The 15,590-nt window shown below is 45.9% G+C and overlaps 1 protein-coding gene across 3 annotated transcripts in view; it reads right to left on the bottom strand.

Annotated features, from left to right (window-relative positions):
• Positions 1-15,590, bottom strand: part of dlg1b (discs large MAGUK scaffold protein 1b) — a 116,149-nt gene that overhangs the window by 25,629 nt on the left and 74,930 nt on the right. For 2 of the 3 annotated variants that reach the window (XM_084458374.1, XM_084458372.1), the window contains 7 exons: positions 14,108-14,203; positions 13,418-13,471; positions 9,866-9,916; positions 8,935-9,059; positions 7,996-8,165; positions 6,545-6,681; positions 6,294-6,438 (listed from right to left, as the gene is read on the bottom strand). In XM_084458374.1, the coding sequence (XP_084314500.1) occupies positions 6,294-6,438; positions 6,545-6,681; positions 7,996-8,165; positions 8,935-9,059; positions 9,866-9,916; positions 13,418-13,471; positions 14,108-14,203 (778 nt within the window). The remainder of the gene's footprint in view (positions 1-6,293; positions 6,439-6,544; positions 6,682-7,995; positions 8,166-8,934; positions 9,060-9,865; positions 9,917-13,417; positions 13,472-14,107; positions 14,204-15,590) is intronic. The other variant, XM_084458373.1, reaches the window with a different exon arrangement.

The raw sequence follows: 15,590 nt of genomic DNA, 5'->3' as shown, positions 1-15,590 counted from the left end.
GTCTCAGCGTCTCTCCTTGGGCGAGTGCGCTGAGGCTACTGGTACACATGCGATGGCCAGTAATGCCACCCTGAGCGTCCGTACGTCCGGAGAGGGGCGTTGTGAGCGAGCGCGCCCCCGTGTCAGCACTCTCTCATCCCCGTTTCTATGACGCCGAGACGCGGCAACGTGCTGAAGCTACAGACGGGCGTCGCCAGGCGCTTAACTGGAGCACTGAGACTCGCGCGCGGCTGGGAAATCCTCATTTATAATGATTTAATGAATGAAAGACGAGACACAGATTAATTTTTTGAAACGATGTCCTTTAAGAAAAGGGGTATGAGAGGGACTGGCGATGTTCCCACGCTCGGCGCTTGAAGGTGGGCGGTTGCAAACAAACAGGATTTCTGCCAACAGTGCTGCTGCTGTACTAACGGGGCATGATGTTATTTCCCTGCGTTTTCAGCGTCTAGCGCCTGTAGACTCCGCCCCTCTGGCGCCTGTACACTCCGCCCCTCTGGGACAGGGCGGTTCAACAGAGTCACCTGCGTCGGAACATGGAAAAGATTTTGTGGACATTTTAAAATTGCTTTCGATTATGTTCTGTTTTCTTTTAATGTTGCATTGGGCACATGAAAGCTAAGACCTTTCATTTCAGCAAACCCCACTTCTCTCAAGAGTCCAGCCTGACCAGCGGTGATGGAGACATAGTTCACACAACATGCCCTTACGTACCCAAATATCATCTACAGTACGAAAAATTAGGTGTGTCCCTCGACATTGAGGCAATAACACTATCAAGCAGGTTATAGTTGAGCTTGCAGAAACACTCTTGCTCAAACTGATTGGAAATAGTTTCAGTGATACAAAAATGCTGGCAAAAGTGGTACGGTATGTACCGCACCTGTCCCAGAGAAAACAAAATGTCTCAAATATGAGCTTTTGCGTCTCGAGAATAATAACTATTTGTACAGCACTTTCCAAAACAGATTTAAAGTGCTTAAGAAGAGATGCATTTTTTCCTCTATAAAGACGGATATACAAAATATTATTACTCCAGAGATATAATAAAAACCTGAAATTACCAAAAACTTGAATATCACAATAAGCTTCTTGGTTAATGAACAAGCCCCCTGACTTGAAATCAAATCCATCAAATATTTAGCCGCCTCGAACAGGTCCACTAGGGCGTGAAACTACGAGACACAACCCCTTTTCTCAATTAAATGCCACATTAAGGTTTGATCCCCAGCCCCCCGATCCCCTCAGCCCAATCGGTGCGTGTGATAGCCAGAAATAACCGGATGAGGATACATTACACGCTGCATCACAAAGTCCATCAACACAATGATCATCCCCCACCCACCCCCTCCCCAGCACCCTGATTGAGCCATTGTGCGCACTTAACACAATTATTTCTCATTCATTAACTCCGGCTCAGATCCCTATCCGTGCGTCCTTGCGGAACATCATTATCCATATTGCAGCCCCCCCCCCCCCCCCCCCCCCGACCCACCCCCCTCAGCCTGCATTAGCGGATTGCCGGCTGGATTAGCGGCGGCGAAGGGGCGGAGGCTCGGCACGTGACGGCCCCGGCCCGTGATTGAATTTTGCCGTTCGTCCTTCACGCCTCTCCGCCTACGCGACATGACAGCATCCTTGTCTGGGGGATCTATGGGAGCGCTGGGGGAAGCATTAGCACCGGGTTAGAGGGGCTGTTTAGAGAGGGACTGCGCAGAGAGAGACTGCCCAGAGAGAGACTGCCCAGAGAGAGACTGCCCAGAGAGAGACTGCCCAGAGAGAGACTGCCCAGAGAGAGACTGCCCAGAGAGAGACTGCCCAGAGAGAGACTGCCCAGAAGGAGACTGCCCAGAGAGAGACTGCCCAGAAGGAGACTGCCCAGAGAGAGACTGCCCAGAAGGAGACTGCCCAGAGAGAGACTGCCCAGAGAGCGACTGCCCAGAGAGAGACTGCCCAGAGAGAGACTGCCCAGAGAGAGACTGCCCAGAGAGAGACTGCCCAGAGAGAGACTGCCCAGAGAGAGACTGCGCAGAGAGAGACTGCCCAGAGAGAGACTGCCCAGAGAGAGACTGCCCAGAGAGAGACTGCCCAGAGAGAGACTGCCCAGAGAGAGACTGCCCAGAGAGAGACTGCCCAGAGAGAGACTGCCCAGAAGGAGACTGCCCAGAGAGAGACTGCCCAGAGAGAGACTGCCCAGAGAGCGACTGCCCAGAGAGCGACTGCCCAGAGAGAGACTGCCCAGAGAGCGACTGCCCAGAGAGAGACTGCCCAGAGAGAGACTGCCCAGAGAGAGACTGCCCAGAGAGAGACTGCCCAGAGAGAGACTGCGCAGAGTGAGACTGCCCAGAGTGAGACTGCCCAGAGAGAGACTGCCCAGAGAGCGACTGCCCAGAGAGAGACTGCCCAGAGTGAGACTGCCCAGAGAGAGACTGCCCAGAGAGAGACTGCCCAGAGAGAGACTGCCCAGAGAGAGACTGCCCAGAGTGAGACTGCCCAGAGAGAGACTGCCCAGAGAGAGACTGCCCAGAGAGAGACTGCCCAGAGAGAGACTGCCCAGAGTGAGACTGCCCAGAGAGAGACTGCCCATGCTCGGATACTGACAGCCCCCTCGGGAGGGAGTGGCGCTCGGGGAGGAGCACATGACCTTTTCACTGGGTTTCAAGGTATTTTGGTCCGAGTGTCAAGATCGTGTCGCCGTAAAACACCCACTATGGTTCCTCTATCAACATGCTGTCTCCATTACTCTGATTCCCTCAGCTAGATATCATCTAGAGGAACAAAGATGGAAGGAGGTCAGGATACTGGTCCCTTCACTTCATTACGTCACTACGTTGGGTAAATCTGTTTAGAGGAGATATATACTAGAGAGAGCGAGATAGATTTCAATTAGGGATGCACCGATCCCATATTTAGATCGGGTATCGGCCCGATATTGAATAAATAATTAGATCGGATATCTGTGGCATCTGTGGATCAATAGGAGCCTATTCTATTCTATCCATTTCTATGCTGTGCGCAGCATGTGACGTCATGCGCCAGCAACGCGCTCACCCCGCGTGGTAAACACAACAAGCTATGCATGGAGCAAACAAAAGGATCACCCATTCAGAGATTTTTCACACTAACTATTCCGACAGCTGCTTGCCATATTTGCAAAGTCAATGTCCTGAGGGGTGGTGATAAAACTGAGCTACAACACAACTTAAACAAGCATCTCAAGCTCCGGTATTCATTCATTAAATCATAGGCTACAATTCACATTTGCCTCAGTCCAGTGTCTAGTTCACCAAACTAGCCTACTGTACCTCTCAGACTGTTTGCGAGTGCAAGTCTTGAGTTGCATGCGCTGCTCGAGTGGGTTACACAAGAAAGTGGCGGAGGATTTCCAAAAGCAAATGCGCCTATTTGGCAATATTTCGGATTTAAATCCAAAGCTAATAGGGGACCTGATAACATTAATGAGGCAATCTGTAAACTAGAGCCATTTCTCCCTCTCATCACTGTTGTCGTGTCACAGTGAAACATGACCGTTGCTCTACTGAGGCTGAGACCCACTCACAGGTGAGGAGTGAGTGACAGGAGAGCAGAGCAGACATGGGGTCTCATCCCAAGCTCATATTTTATTCATTATATTTTACAATTTACTTTTTATTTGATGAAAGTGGGTGCTGATATGGGAAATGAATATATAGACTAAGTAGGATTCAAGGATTATTTCATTGTTAGGCCTACATCCAATATACAAGTAGCTGTTGAGTAAAATTATGTTTTGGCTCCTCATCAACAAGATACAAGATATCCTAATAATAAAAACAGTGCACTGCAGTACAGTAGCAATACAGTAAGAATATGGTGTGTGCAAAGTGTATAAAGTGTATGTTAATGATAATAATAAATTAAGTTAATGATAAATAATAATTGAAGAAAAAAGACAGCTGGTAGTGGTATCGCTGGTATTAGTATCGGATCGGTATCCAAATTATGGTCCGGTCAGATATCCAAATTATGGTATCCGAATCGGATCGGAACCGAAAAAAAGTGGATCGGTGCATCTCTAATTTCAATATAATAATAAATAGATGTTTAACTTACTACCAACTAAGCAACTCTCCATGAACCCTGACTGTAACAAGTTATAGCATGTCAACAAAATCAACAGAATTGCAATAAATTGATCTGAAAGTATTATCTACAGTGGTCCCCATCATCTGAGCGTATCAACAGCGGTCCCCGAAGATGAGGTGTTGCCTTACAGCGCATTGTTGTACACTTACCCTATAGCACTAACATCATGTCTTCAACACCCACGTCAGGCTGTTTCATCTGGCTTAGGTTTGCAGCACAGAACCCAACTGTCATTTAACCCAACTGTCATTTAACCTAACTGTCATTTAACCTAACTGTCATTTAACCTAACAGCTTTTTTGTCCTTGACTACCCTTACAATTGCCCATTCTGAGATACAGTACACCAAGGCAGCAATTACGGCTAATTCACGATGCATGCGCTGACGGGGTAAGAGAACCTCTCTTCAGTCTTGACTTTGAAACATGACATTCAGGAAATACTGGAGGGAAAACCGTCTCGTGGTACTGATGGATCAGCTGTGGTCCCTCCTCCCCGACAGAGGTTGGAGCAGAGATGACTTTGGGGCAGCGTCTTAACGAACAATGCGGGCTAATCTTGTTGCGTGATGTTTTAAGACGGTTACCCACATCCTTCTCTGCCTTGTGATGGTGAGTGTCAGTAGAGGCCTCTGCCCCGGGAGACAAGAGGGGGACATAACCTCTGTTACAACTAAACTATAAAAAAAAAACTTTCATTTCCAAAGTATCTCAAGTTGTGTAACATGTACATTTGAAGCCTACTGTACCACTGCATCATTAACAGGCCCCTGCAAATTGTCTTTACAATCAAGAAACGGTGTCGACGCTGTGCTGTGTTTGGTTGCTATTGATCTGCACCGCAATTCCCCCTTAAAATAATAAATCACATCATGGCCCTGAATAAGTAAAGAATGTTCTGGAAACAATTTTCTAACCAGCGTATGTATGGCCCCTAACTGAGTAATTGCTCAGACCTGTATCAGCTCCTGACACACTGCTCTAGAAGCACAGGGTCTGCAGGGTGGGCGGGGCCTGTGTGTGGACGAGGGTGGTTGGTTCAGGCGTGTCGTATCGACAGGGTTAGATTCCTCTCCTCTGTGGGGTTGTTGGTGCCACTGCTGGCTCCGCCGCTGCCCAGCAGTGCAGATCAATATGGTGGCCGTAGCGGCCTCTCATTGGGGCTCGAAGAATCAGCTGATCTGACACACTTACCCCCCTGAGGGAAAATGGCGATCTGTCCCCCCGACCCCTCTCACACACTTTGCCGTCTTCGCTAAGAGGTGTGTGGCTGAACTAAAAGATAATTCCGGCACAGGACAGGAGTTTACCAGTGATTGGCTTTTTTTCCTGCAAATCTAAAGGTCATTTAGAAAAACAGCCAACCGGCACTGCTGAGACAACAGACTGCTAGCTAGATATTTTTTTAATCTTTCACGATCGTCAGATTAGGCAGTCAAAGTTCCATAAATTCTTGCTGCGTCTTGGCCGAGATCCTGGCAACACTACAAGAATGACCGCGACCAATCATCTTGTGCTGTCCTTCATGACCATGCGCGTCATTGCACGAGATCAGATAGACGGGGAGGCGGGTCAGGAAATTGTCAGTCCTTGAAGAAGCGCTGTGTGTGATGGTGGCGGTCTTGTGCGCAAGAGTCAAAGAAAAAGAAAATAAAGAAAAAATGATTGTGGATCCGTTCCTAACACTAACAATGCCAAAATACTGCAAAATTTGTGGAATCAAGGATTTACGTGCACCGGTGGGAGTGAGTTTCCATCGGTTGCCGGAACACCGCAAAAAGTCCAAAACCTCATGTAAATGAAACATCTGCATGTCGGTTGTCATCTTTTTCGTTTTGTTGAACTAACTTTATAGAGTAGGCTAGAGGGTTAGCATGGTGCACCCGCCTCAAGTTCCCGCCATCCTAGACGTTTTTGTTGTTGCTGTAGTCCTCCATTATTTTGTTTCTGGGGACTTGACTGTTTCGACGCGGCAAAACCCAAGAAGTGCAAAAGTGCAGATTTCGTGAACATGCTTTGTTTACATGTAGCAAATAGTCAAGGAAACCCTGTTTACTTCATTGTTTTGTGGGTGTCTAGTTGTTGATCCCAATATTGTTCTACGGTGGAATTCTCCTTTAAGGATTGAAAGGGTCAGACAACTTCAAACCAACAGAGAAGTGTACTCACAGTTTGTGATGTCGGGCGGGGCGAAGCTGTCATTCATGAAGACACTATTGGGTTTTGCCACTTTCAAGTAGACCACATCCGGGGTGTTTTTCAAGGCAGTCACAGCATGTTCGTGGCTCACCTCTTCAAGGCAAGCACTATTCACCTGCACAGATAGGTAAGTTGGAAGATTGGGGGATGTGTGCACACACACACACACACACACACACACACACACACACACACATTACACACCAATAAAGCGTACTTACAGCCAGAAGTTTGTCTCCTATCTGCAGCCTGCCGTCTTTGTGTGCAGCACCTCCTTCGATGATCTTGGTGACATAGATGCTGTTGTCCCCCGGGATGTGTTGGTTCCCCACACCGCCTGCTATACTGAACCCAAGACCTGGAACATACCAAGACCCAATGGGGGGAGATTAGCTATACTATTATGAATATGACCAACAAATATGAACACTGAACAAAAATGTGTTTGCGACGGTGCAATAAACAAATCATATTTATAGTAGCCAAAGCTTTTTTCTCTTGTCTGAATAATCATAAGCCCTGGAGGGATTTTAAGCCAAAGTTAGTTGGCCAAGAAAAGACAGCATATTTTAAACCTGGTTAAATAAAATGACGACATAGTACTTGAGTGGGGAAAACAAAGAAAAGAGATGAGAAAGCAAAATTTAATGTCTAAATTGAGACCACTGTGGCAGAAATATTAAAGGAGTATTTCACCACTGGGAATCTAAAGGTCAATTGAAATTGGGTCACCTATGTAGTAGAAATGTGCAGTTGTTTGTGCAATTTGTGCCTTATGGCCAGAGAAAAGACAGAAAATGTATTTTTTGTGGACGGAAAACGGAAGAAAACTACAACTACCACAATGCACTGTGCTCGCTGCCTTCCGTGGCCACACTCAATGTTGAAGCCGCTTGAATGCTAATCGGTGAAGTGCCCCTTTAATTAGCATCGCTATTTTAGTGCTCAGAAAAACATGTCAATTTAGACATGGTTTTTGACTATCATTAGTCTTTCAATTATTAGTCATGCGTAGTCAGCTATGTTAACAAGAATAGATTTTTCCCACAATGTCCCGGTTGGCATCATAGATAAAGATACACAGATACTGTCCATATACACACATGGAAACATTTCTAACAGAGTATAGCAGCTCTGTGCAGGCAGCCCCAGCTAAAAGCAGAGTATGAGGCAGGGGTGGCGTTCTGTGTGACCTGGACAACCCCCCATCTTACCCAGAGCCTGCTTTAATCCAAAGAAGTGATTTACCATCATGGTTTCATTTAATGCATTTGGGATTAAACCCTTAGATGTTGGGAGAGAAGAAAAGTCACCATTTAACAGTGTTTTTGCTTAAAAATCGTAAAAAGTATTTTAACAAGGATGAAATATATCGATCAACTGACGATAAAGTCTCTATATACTGAGAAGAAATGTCTATGCTCAAGGTCCAACTGACAGTTCTAAAGACAAATATAACCACTTCAGTGGAGATTTGGATGAAATGCTTCATGGGATTTGGATCTGAACTCCAAACATAAAACAGCCAAACTGGTGGGTGTTCATAAAATACTTTGTCTCATTCAACTGAAGAGTTTAGTATGAGTGCTCAATCATAAACTGAAATGTTTTCGATCCCCTCCAACTGGGTCTTTCTTTCGCCGAATGACCGATGAGGAGTGCGTTATGCTACCTTTGGGCCCTTTCACCAGCTTGATCTCCATCAGCTTCTCGGAGACGGGCTTCCTCCTGCGGACGTAGAGGCGCACCAGCGAGCCCGCTTCCTTCAGCGCCTCCACCGCCCGGCTGTGGGTCACGTCGCGGACGTCCGCCTCGTTCACTCGCAGGATCACGTCGTTCACCCTGTTTAGGGGACGGTTAGGAACAACGGTCAGGGCGAGGGTCGGGTTTCACCCCATCTGGACGGACTCAACGGAAAATAAGAATCGAGATTTTGATGGGAATCGTCTATAATTGTTCACGAATGGACCCCCCCCCCCCCTACGATACTTTAAGTTGAGTTTCAATTCATTTCCTGAGTTAGCAGGAGATTAGAAACATGAGCATTTGAGATAACTGACTTTGTAAAAACCCCTCGCTCGTGTGGGAGACGGCAACCCGATTCTCCTCAGAGGCGACATGTTAGGGCCCCCCCCTGGCAGACGGAGAATAGGCCGGCTCACCTGGGCCTGCTGTGACCCCGGCCTTATCCCCACACTCATCAGCACCTGGATTAAGTTCCCCCGCTGGGGCTATTGAAATATTTATGAAACGGTGAAAGCCGCCCGAGCCTGCGGGGGGGGGGGGGGGGGGGGGGGGGGGGGGCGGGGGGCATCTGGGCCGCTCGCTAATGGCCGCTTGTCCATCAGAGGCGGTAGGGCGAGCCCCTGTGGTGCCGCTGGCTGGACCTGCCAGATCATTACAGCTTGGTGTCAATCAACCGAACTCCCATCCTCTGACCCACGTCTCCAAACTCCCTGTGTGCTTTTTGTTGCTCTTGCTGGCTTCTTTTAAGGACGCGGAACACATGTGCGTCTACAGCTTAGCAGAAATAGGCCAGATCCATAATGTAAACATTTATAGGCTCAATATAAGAGATTGATTATCCATGCCAAGGTGTGTGTGTCCTCACCGGAGACGTCCATCCTGGGCTGCAGCTCCCCCAGGGATGACTTTGGTGATGAAGATGCTGGGGTCTTCACCGATGTGCGGGTTGTCCGTCCCGCCTGCGATACTGAAACCCAGCCCTGAGTTTCCCTGCAGGGAACAGCCAGAAAACACAAAGATAAACCACTACACATACTGTAGCAGCATGTGTTAAATTATTGCTCAATTATTATGTCCTCTTCCAGAGAAAATCCCCGTCCTTACACAGATGGTAAACCTACTATAATATGCAGCCTGAATATTAGCGCATAAACAGATCACCAGGACACAAAGGCAAGCGCCATCATCCAGGAAGTCTGTTTGTCTAAAGGACGATAGAACTTGCAGGAGGCTTTTTTATTTTTTTTTAAATTTATGCTGCTGTTAATAATATTGTTCACTTGAGAGCACAACTGAATTAGGTCACGCAAAGAGAATAAAATATTTAAAAAGAAAAAGACAAAAGATCACCACAGGCACGTTTGGGGATTGAGACGGAGATGCATAATGCAAGGGGCCAGTGTACGCAAAGCTAGAGCTGGGACTGCATGGGGAGAAAAGTGAGGTATCTTTTAAACAGGACTTCATCATTACCAGAGACTCACAACGAGTGCCATTGAGTCAACACAACAGTTGTGTATGCAATGCAATTCAATCGTGCACAGTCTTTGAGACTCGAGTGTAACTGAATTGAAGGGAATTGTAGAACTTTAGAAGAGATCTATTGGTGCTTTATCAATCAAGAAGCAGTTGGGGGAGTCAGGTCTATCTAAACGCAGGAATGAATCCAAACCTGATATAAGCCTGGAGTTAGTGTGCAACACAAGAGGGATGACTGAAGTGTGCAAACGTGGATGTCCAATACAGTAAATGTTCTAGTTTTGATTTAATAAATAAAAATGTGCAAGTCCCCTTACCCGTTCAAGTGTGATCTCCTCATATTCATAATCCGCTTCGGTCCCGTTCACCTGGACAGGTAAGAGGGAGAGCTGATTATGAGCTGTTGGTATTAGCACACGGTTGACTTCCCCAGATTCCATTCTGATTCCCAAGTTATTAACTGCCGATCAGTGAGGGTAGTGTGTTCGACAGTCAACATGTTATGGTCAGCGAGAAAAAGCACAAACACTGTAGTGTATAGCTGTACATAGTGTCAATGTACAGTGGATTAATGTATAATATAAAGGATGAATATATTATAATATATAAAAATAAAATAATATAAAATATATAATCATATAAAAATATGTGCAAGTAAGTGTTTACGCTGCTGGTAACCTATCAACATGTTCTGGCTAGGACTCTGCCAAGCTGATGCAGATACTGTACATGGAATTGGCCTGTGTGGTTCTCACAGATCTGACTGAGGTTCTAAAGGCAAGGCAAGTTTATTTGTATAACACATTTCAGCAACAAGTCAATTCAGAGTGCTTTACATGAGACATTAAAAGCATCAAGGCAAAGTGCAACACATAAAAGGTCATATAAAACGAAATGAAAAAGCGAAAAAGCCCAGTATACTGCATGTAGGTGATGGGAGGGAAGCCTGGCATTACAATGCTAATGAATCCCTCAAGACTGAGGAGATGGCTCAGCCCTGAGGACTACCCCTGTAGTTGGAGTGGTCTAGAGACAACGTCTAAACGGCAAAGCAGCCTCACTTGAGCAAGAATATTTTAATAGCTACAATTATTGTGAGCAAAGTAGCGTGAATAAAGACATGGAACTCTTGTCAATCCTCAAAACCCATGTCTGCTCTTCTCACAGTCGTTGCTGTTTTTTTTTCCTATTATTTTTTTTTACATCTTTGTCCCTCCACAAATGAATCCTGCGAAGACGAGGACGGATCTTGCTGACAGAAGCCGATGTCTTGAGCGCCGCAGATTCAATCTGCAGCAGGGCAGCTGTGTCTCCAGTTTAATTTAGATTGGTTTGAAACCAAGGAAGGGAACTGACTGAATCTAGGGGATGAAAGAGCTGCTGCTGCTGCATCAACCTTTTTTGACAGTTGGGAAACGCATGGCGTGAATGACTCATGTTCCTGCAGTCCTTTTTAAAAACATATCCGTTTGTAACTGTGCTCCATTGCTTCTTCCTTGATGTCGCCAAACTGGATTGGTTTAAGTTTGTAGATATCAGTGGGTTACCTTTAATGATGGCAGAGAGTGAAATAAGATAGAAAGGAAATAGGCAGCGCTGCAAATTAATTAATATGCTTTATTCACCACATGAACGTTTCTGGCCCTTCTTCAGTGTGTATAATGGCTGAGAGTCTGATAGTCATATAACTCATTATTCCGAGTAATCATTGAAGCAGTATCATGTAGTCCCAGCTGCTGCCTAAAGAGTTTTCTAAAATGTTTCTAAAGTTTTTTGTAATTTTTATTTATTTATAATGAATTAGGCTAGATAGAATATACGGCAAAGGAATGGGTTGGCACAAGGATCACATTGCAGGTTACAAACTGAAACAATTTCAATTGGGGATTGCGCAATGTGATGAGTTAAACTGGACAAACCAAAACGTCTGGCATCATGGTGAATACCATAAGTAGATTCTGGACTCCTCCTTCTCATAAAGGTAGTGCAACACTGTGTGAACTCGACCAGCCCGGCGTCTGCGACGGCTTTGATGGCTGCCGCTTCGCCCTGAAACGCTACCGTACCGAGGGACCTGCACCAACTTCACAATGAGGACCAACTCAGCCAGTGAGCCAAAGGTCAGTAAGCCAAACACTACACTGTTTGCGCCGACCACAAGACGCCTACAATCAAAATAACTTGCATCCATGCTCCAGAACACTGGAAGAGTATCTTGGTATGCCTTTCTGCACACATTTCTGCCTTGGTAGACAAAGCTGAATCTAGTCTCGAAGGGGCGAGCTGTAGCTCAGTTGGTAGAGCGGGTCGTTCAGTGATCGAAGGGTCAGTGGTTCAAATCCAAGCTCCAACTGTCCACATGTCGAAGTGTCCTTGAGCAAGACACCTAACCCCAAATTGCTCCCAATGAGCAGGTTAGCACCTTGCATGGCAGCTACCGCCATTGGTGTGTGAGTGTGTGTGTGAATGGGTGAATGAGAGGCCATTGTAAAGCGCTTTGAGTGCCGCTAAGGTGGAAAAGCGCTATATAAGTGCAGTCCATTTACCATTTACCATTTAGTCTAATCGCTACGTAGCGTAAGTAAGGACTGAACAATGGTCAACAGGTTCACCTGAAGAAATATTATAGGTTCGTGGAGTAAGTGAGGAATCCAAATATGCTTTTCAGCAGCTAAAGAACATTCTCTTTACAGTAAGTTTGAGTGCAAGGAGAGGTGACTGAATTCTGACCATAGAGTGAATATGGCTCCAACGCTCTATAAGCGTCAGTTTGATTTCAGCATGGACAGCTGACAGTTGCCTCAACAACATTTGTCAACTATTCACCGGTTTTCTACATATGAAGGCATTGCAAGTATTCAGAAGTACATGCATTTAATGGCACGGTCACGGCTCTTCTCTGTCCTGGCCCCGCAGTGGTGGAACGAACTGCCCACTGACGTCAGGATAGCAGAGTCACTGCCCATCTTTCGTCGCAGGCTCAAAACTAATCTCTTCAAGAAGTAACACAACAATCCTCCCTCTTAAGCACCTATTGTATTTTATATTGCTATTCTTGCACTTTGCCTTCAGCACTAGATAATGCTCTTAGTCACTTGTTTTAGAAAGGAGATGCACTTTTGAGTTCTGGCAAGTAGTAGTACATTGGCTTTTCCTACGTTAAATGCAATTATTGTAAGTCGCTTTGGATAAAAGTGTCAGCTAAATGTAATGTAATGGTAGACACCGACACTTGCACTGTGGAAATATGTTAACTGATGCTCACCCTAACACACAATATCAGACCCCACCCGGCTAGGCTTTGAATTTTCCCATTTCATACAGAGGCTTTTGTTTGTGAAAAAGATGCAGACCTCATCATCTTGAGTGGCCAGATGAATGGGCAGCGTTGACCCCTGATCTCAGCTCAGACACCGTGGGAAATGAACAATGAGAATCCTCTGGTGAGGTGCACTCTGGGAGGTTATTGTTTAGAGCCATCAGACAGCTTTGAATGGAAGAAGCAGGTCTAGTGTCCCCAATCACACACACAGCACATGAACAATCACTCCCTTACACACAACAAACTCTCACACCAAGAGGACACACACACACACACACACACACACACACACACACACACACACACACACACACACACATTGCTCTTTTTGTTCTGACTGAACCATCAATTCTCAATATTTTTTCTCTTTTGAACTAAAACATTCTTTCAGTTGAATCACTACAGAATGTAGTGTTGGATTGAAAAGGACAATTCACATCACTATGATAAACGAGTGACAGATGAAAATATATTTTCAGCAAATCCCAAAGAGAACAGATAGGAATACTATGACTATGTAGATTATTACCAGATGTGTTGAACTTACATATGGAGGCGTGTCCAAACTGTCCGTATTGACCACAACAGGGGGAGGGTTGGCCTGAGGAGAGAGAAACACAAGCACCTGGTCAGTACCGGCTTCTGAGGGTCGCACTGCAAGGCTTTTACATACAGTACACTCCTACAAACCTGCCAATTCCATTATAAATATAGAATAAACTAAATAACATGCATCTTATCATTCCATCCATCCACCATTCAGTAAGAGAAGGCACCGTTCCCTTACTCTGCTCATTATGGTATAGACCAACTGAGCATAAAACATGAGAGAGACTGTCTTTCAGCAGATTAGCAGGGTAGAGAACATACGTACGCGACATTTTACACTGCAGAACATGCAACGCTGAAGCATGAAGGCTAAATAAATCAAATTAAGTCCTCCGGGCTTGCGTTGGTGGTGGTGTTCGCCACTTCCCTTTCCCCCTCCTCACTTTCTCTCTCTCTCTCTCTCTCTCTTACTCTCTCTCTCTCTCTCTGCCTTGCAAGCAGACAGACGGGCTGCTTCAGTCAAAAGGGTTAAGTGTGACACTTAACCCACAATCTCTCTCTGTATCCGTCTCTGTATCTCCAAACTTCATCAAACCAACAGTGGAATGGCAGGGATGGAAAAAAAATGAATAGAGCAAAATGACCAACAGCAAAATGAATAAATAAGGAGGGGATGGTGAAAAAAAACCTGTGACGTCGGAGGAGTGACGGCAGTCTCAGCTGGGATGGGCGAGATTGGGATCACGGGGATTATGGGAGAGGAAGGCGGGGCGGCATCTGTCTGCTAAACAATAGCACCAGGAGGTCAAAGGTCAGACAAACACTACAACACAGATGAACACCAAGAGAACATGATGGGGTGAGAGGGAGGATGAGAGAATGTGTGCGTGTGTGTGTGTGTGTGTGTGTGTGTGTGTGTGTGTGTTTGACTGGATGTGCATGTCTTTGAAAAAAAATAAAATCCCCAATCCCAGTGGGCAGAGACTCGGTGGGGGGTGGTCTTGACAGATGTTCTTTTTGTGATTACTGAAAGATAGTGACCTTTCCATCTAGAAATGTGGCCGTGCATTCACTCCTAAAACACGCCAACTCACTTTGCAATGGGGAGTGGAGGGAGGGCCTATAAGGTTTTGGGAGGGAGGGCCTATAAGGTTTTGGGAGGGAGGGCCTATAAGGTTTTGGGAGGGAGGGCCTATAAGGTTTTGGGAGGGAGGGCCTATAAGGTTTTGGGAGGGAGGGCCTATAAGGTTTTGGGAGGGAGGGCCTATAAGGTTTTGGGAGGGAGGGCCTATAAGGTTTTGGGAGGGAGGGCCTATAAGGTGCAGATACCTGTAGGCATTTCAAGAGAGGCTGCTGTATTACTCTTATGAACGTGTTCTAGAGTTGACCTAGGAGTAACTTGTGTGTGTGTATGAATGTATTGAAGCCAAACAGTCTCACTAAGTCAGGTGAAGATACAACAGCCGTGACACAAGGCTGGTTTTAGAACATCTCGAAATGAGTCTTTCCATGAGATTCAACATTAAATCTTGAAAACGGCAGTTTTACCATTTTTGACGTTCCAAATTTGCAGTCAAAACAATCAAATTTCCATTTTTCATAATGTTATTTATTTATTTGTTTATGCTGCTTATTCCCCCTGCTTAAAACCTTCTGGGTTGCTGTGCGAAGTCTGCTTTATTCAGTTATTCTATGACTGCAGCCATAATCTGTAGAATTTCCCCCTGCAGTTCATCAGACAAGAGGCCAACAGGCAGGGGCACCTTCGCCCCTGATGGTAATGTTCAAGGGGTGTTTCCAAATGGCAAGTGGCAGATGGCATCTGCAATAGAGGTTTGCATTGCTCTGAGGAACAGCTGGGCAAGCTCCTTTTTCTCCTGAACAGTATACTTTCTTTAGTTTAAATACACACTGATTAGCTAGTTAGCACTTTATTAAGCAGACCTATTTAGTACAGGGCTGGACCCCGTTGTCCCTCCAGAACAGTTTGAGTTCTTTGTGCCATGGATTCAGCAAGCTGCCCTTCTACACACCACTGTTGTAGGCAGCTGTTATTGGAGCATTTTGTGGCCCTTCTGTGAGCTTTAACGAGTCTGGCCATTCTACGCCGACATCTTTCATTAACGAGGTGTTTTCGCCACAGAACCGCCGCTCGCGGGATGTTTTGTTTA

Source organism: Borostomias antarcticus (genome assembly GCF_949987555.1).
Source record: "Borostomias antarcticus genome assembly, chromosome: 24".
In the NCBI taxonomy this organism is placed as follows: Eukaryota; Metazoa; Chordata; class Actinopteri; order Stomiiformes; family Stomiidae; genus Borostomias; species Borostomias antarcticus.
This window is presented reverse-complemented; position numbering and strand designations above follow the sequence as displayed.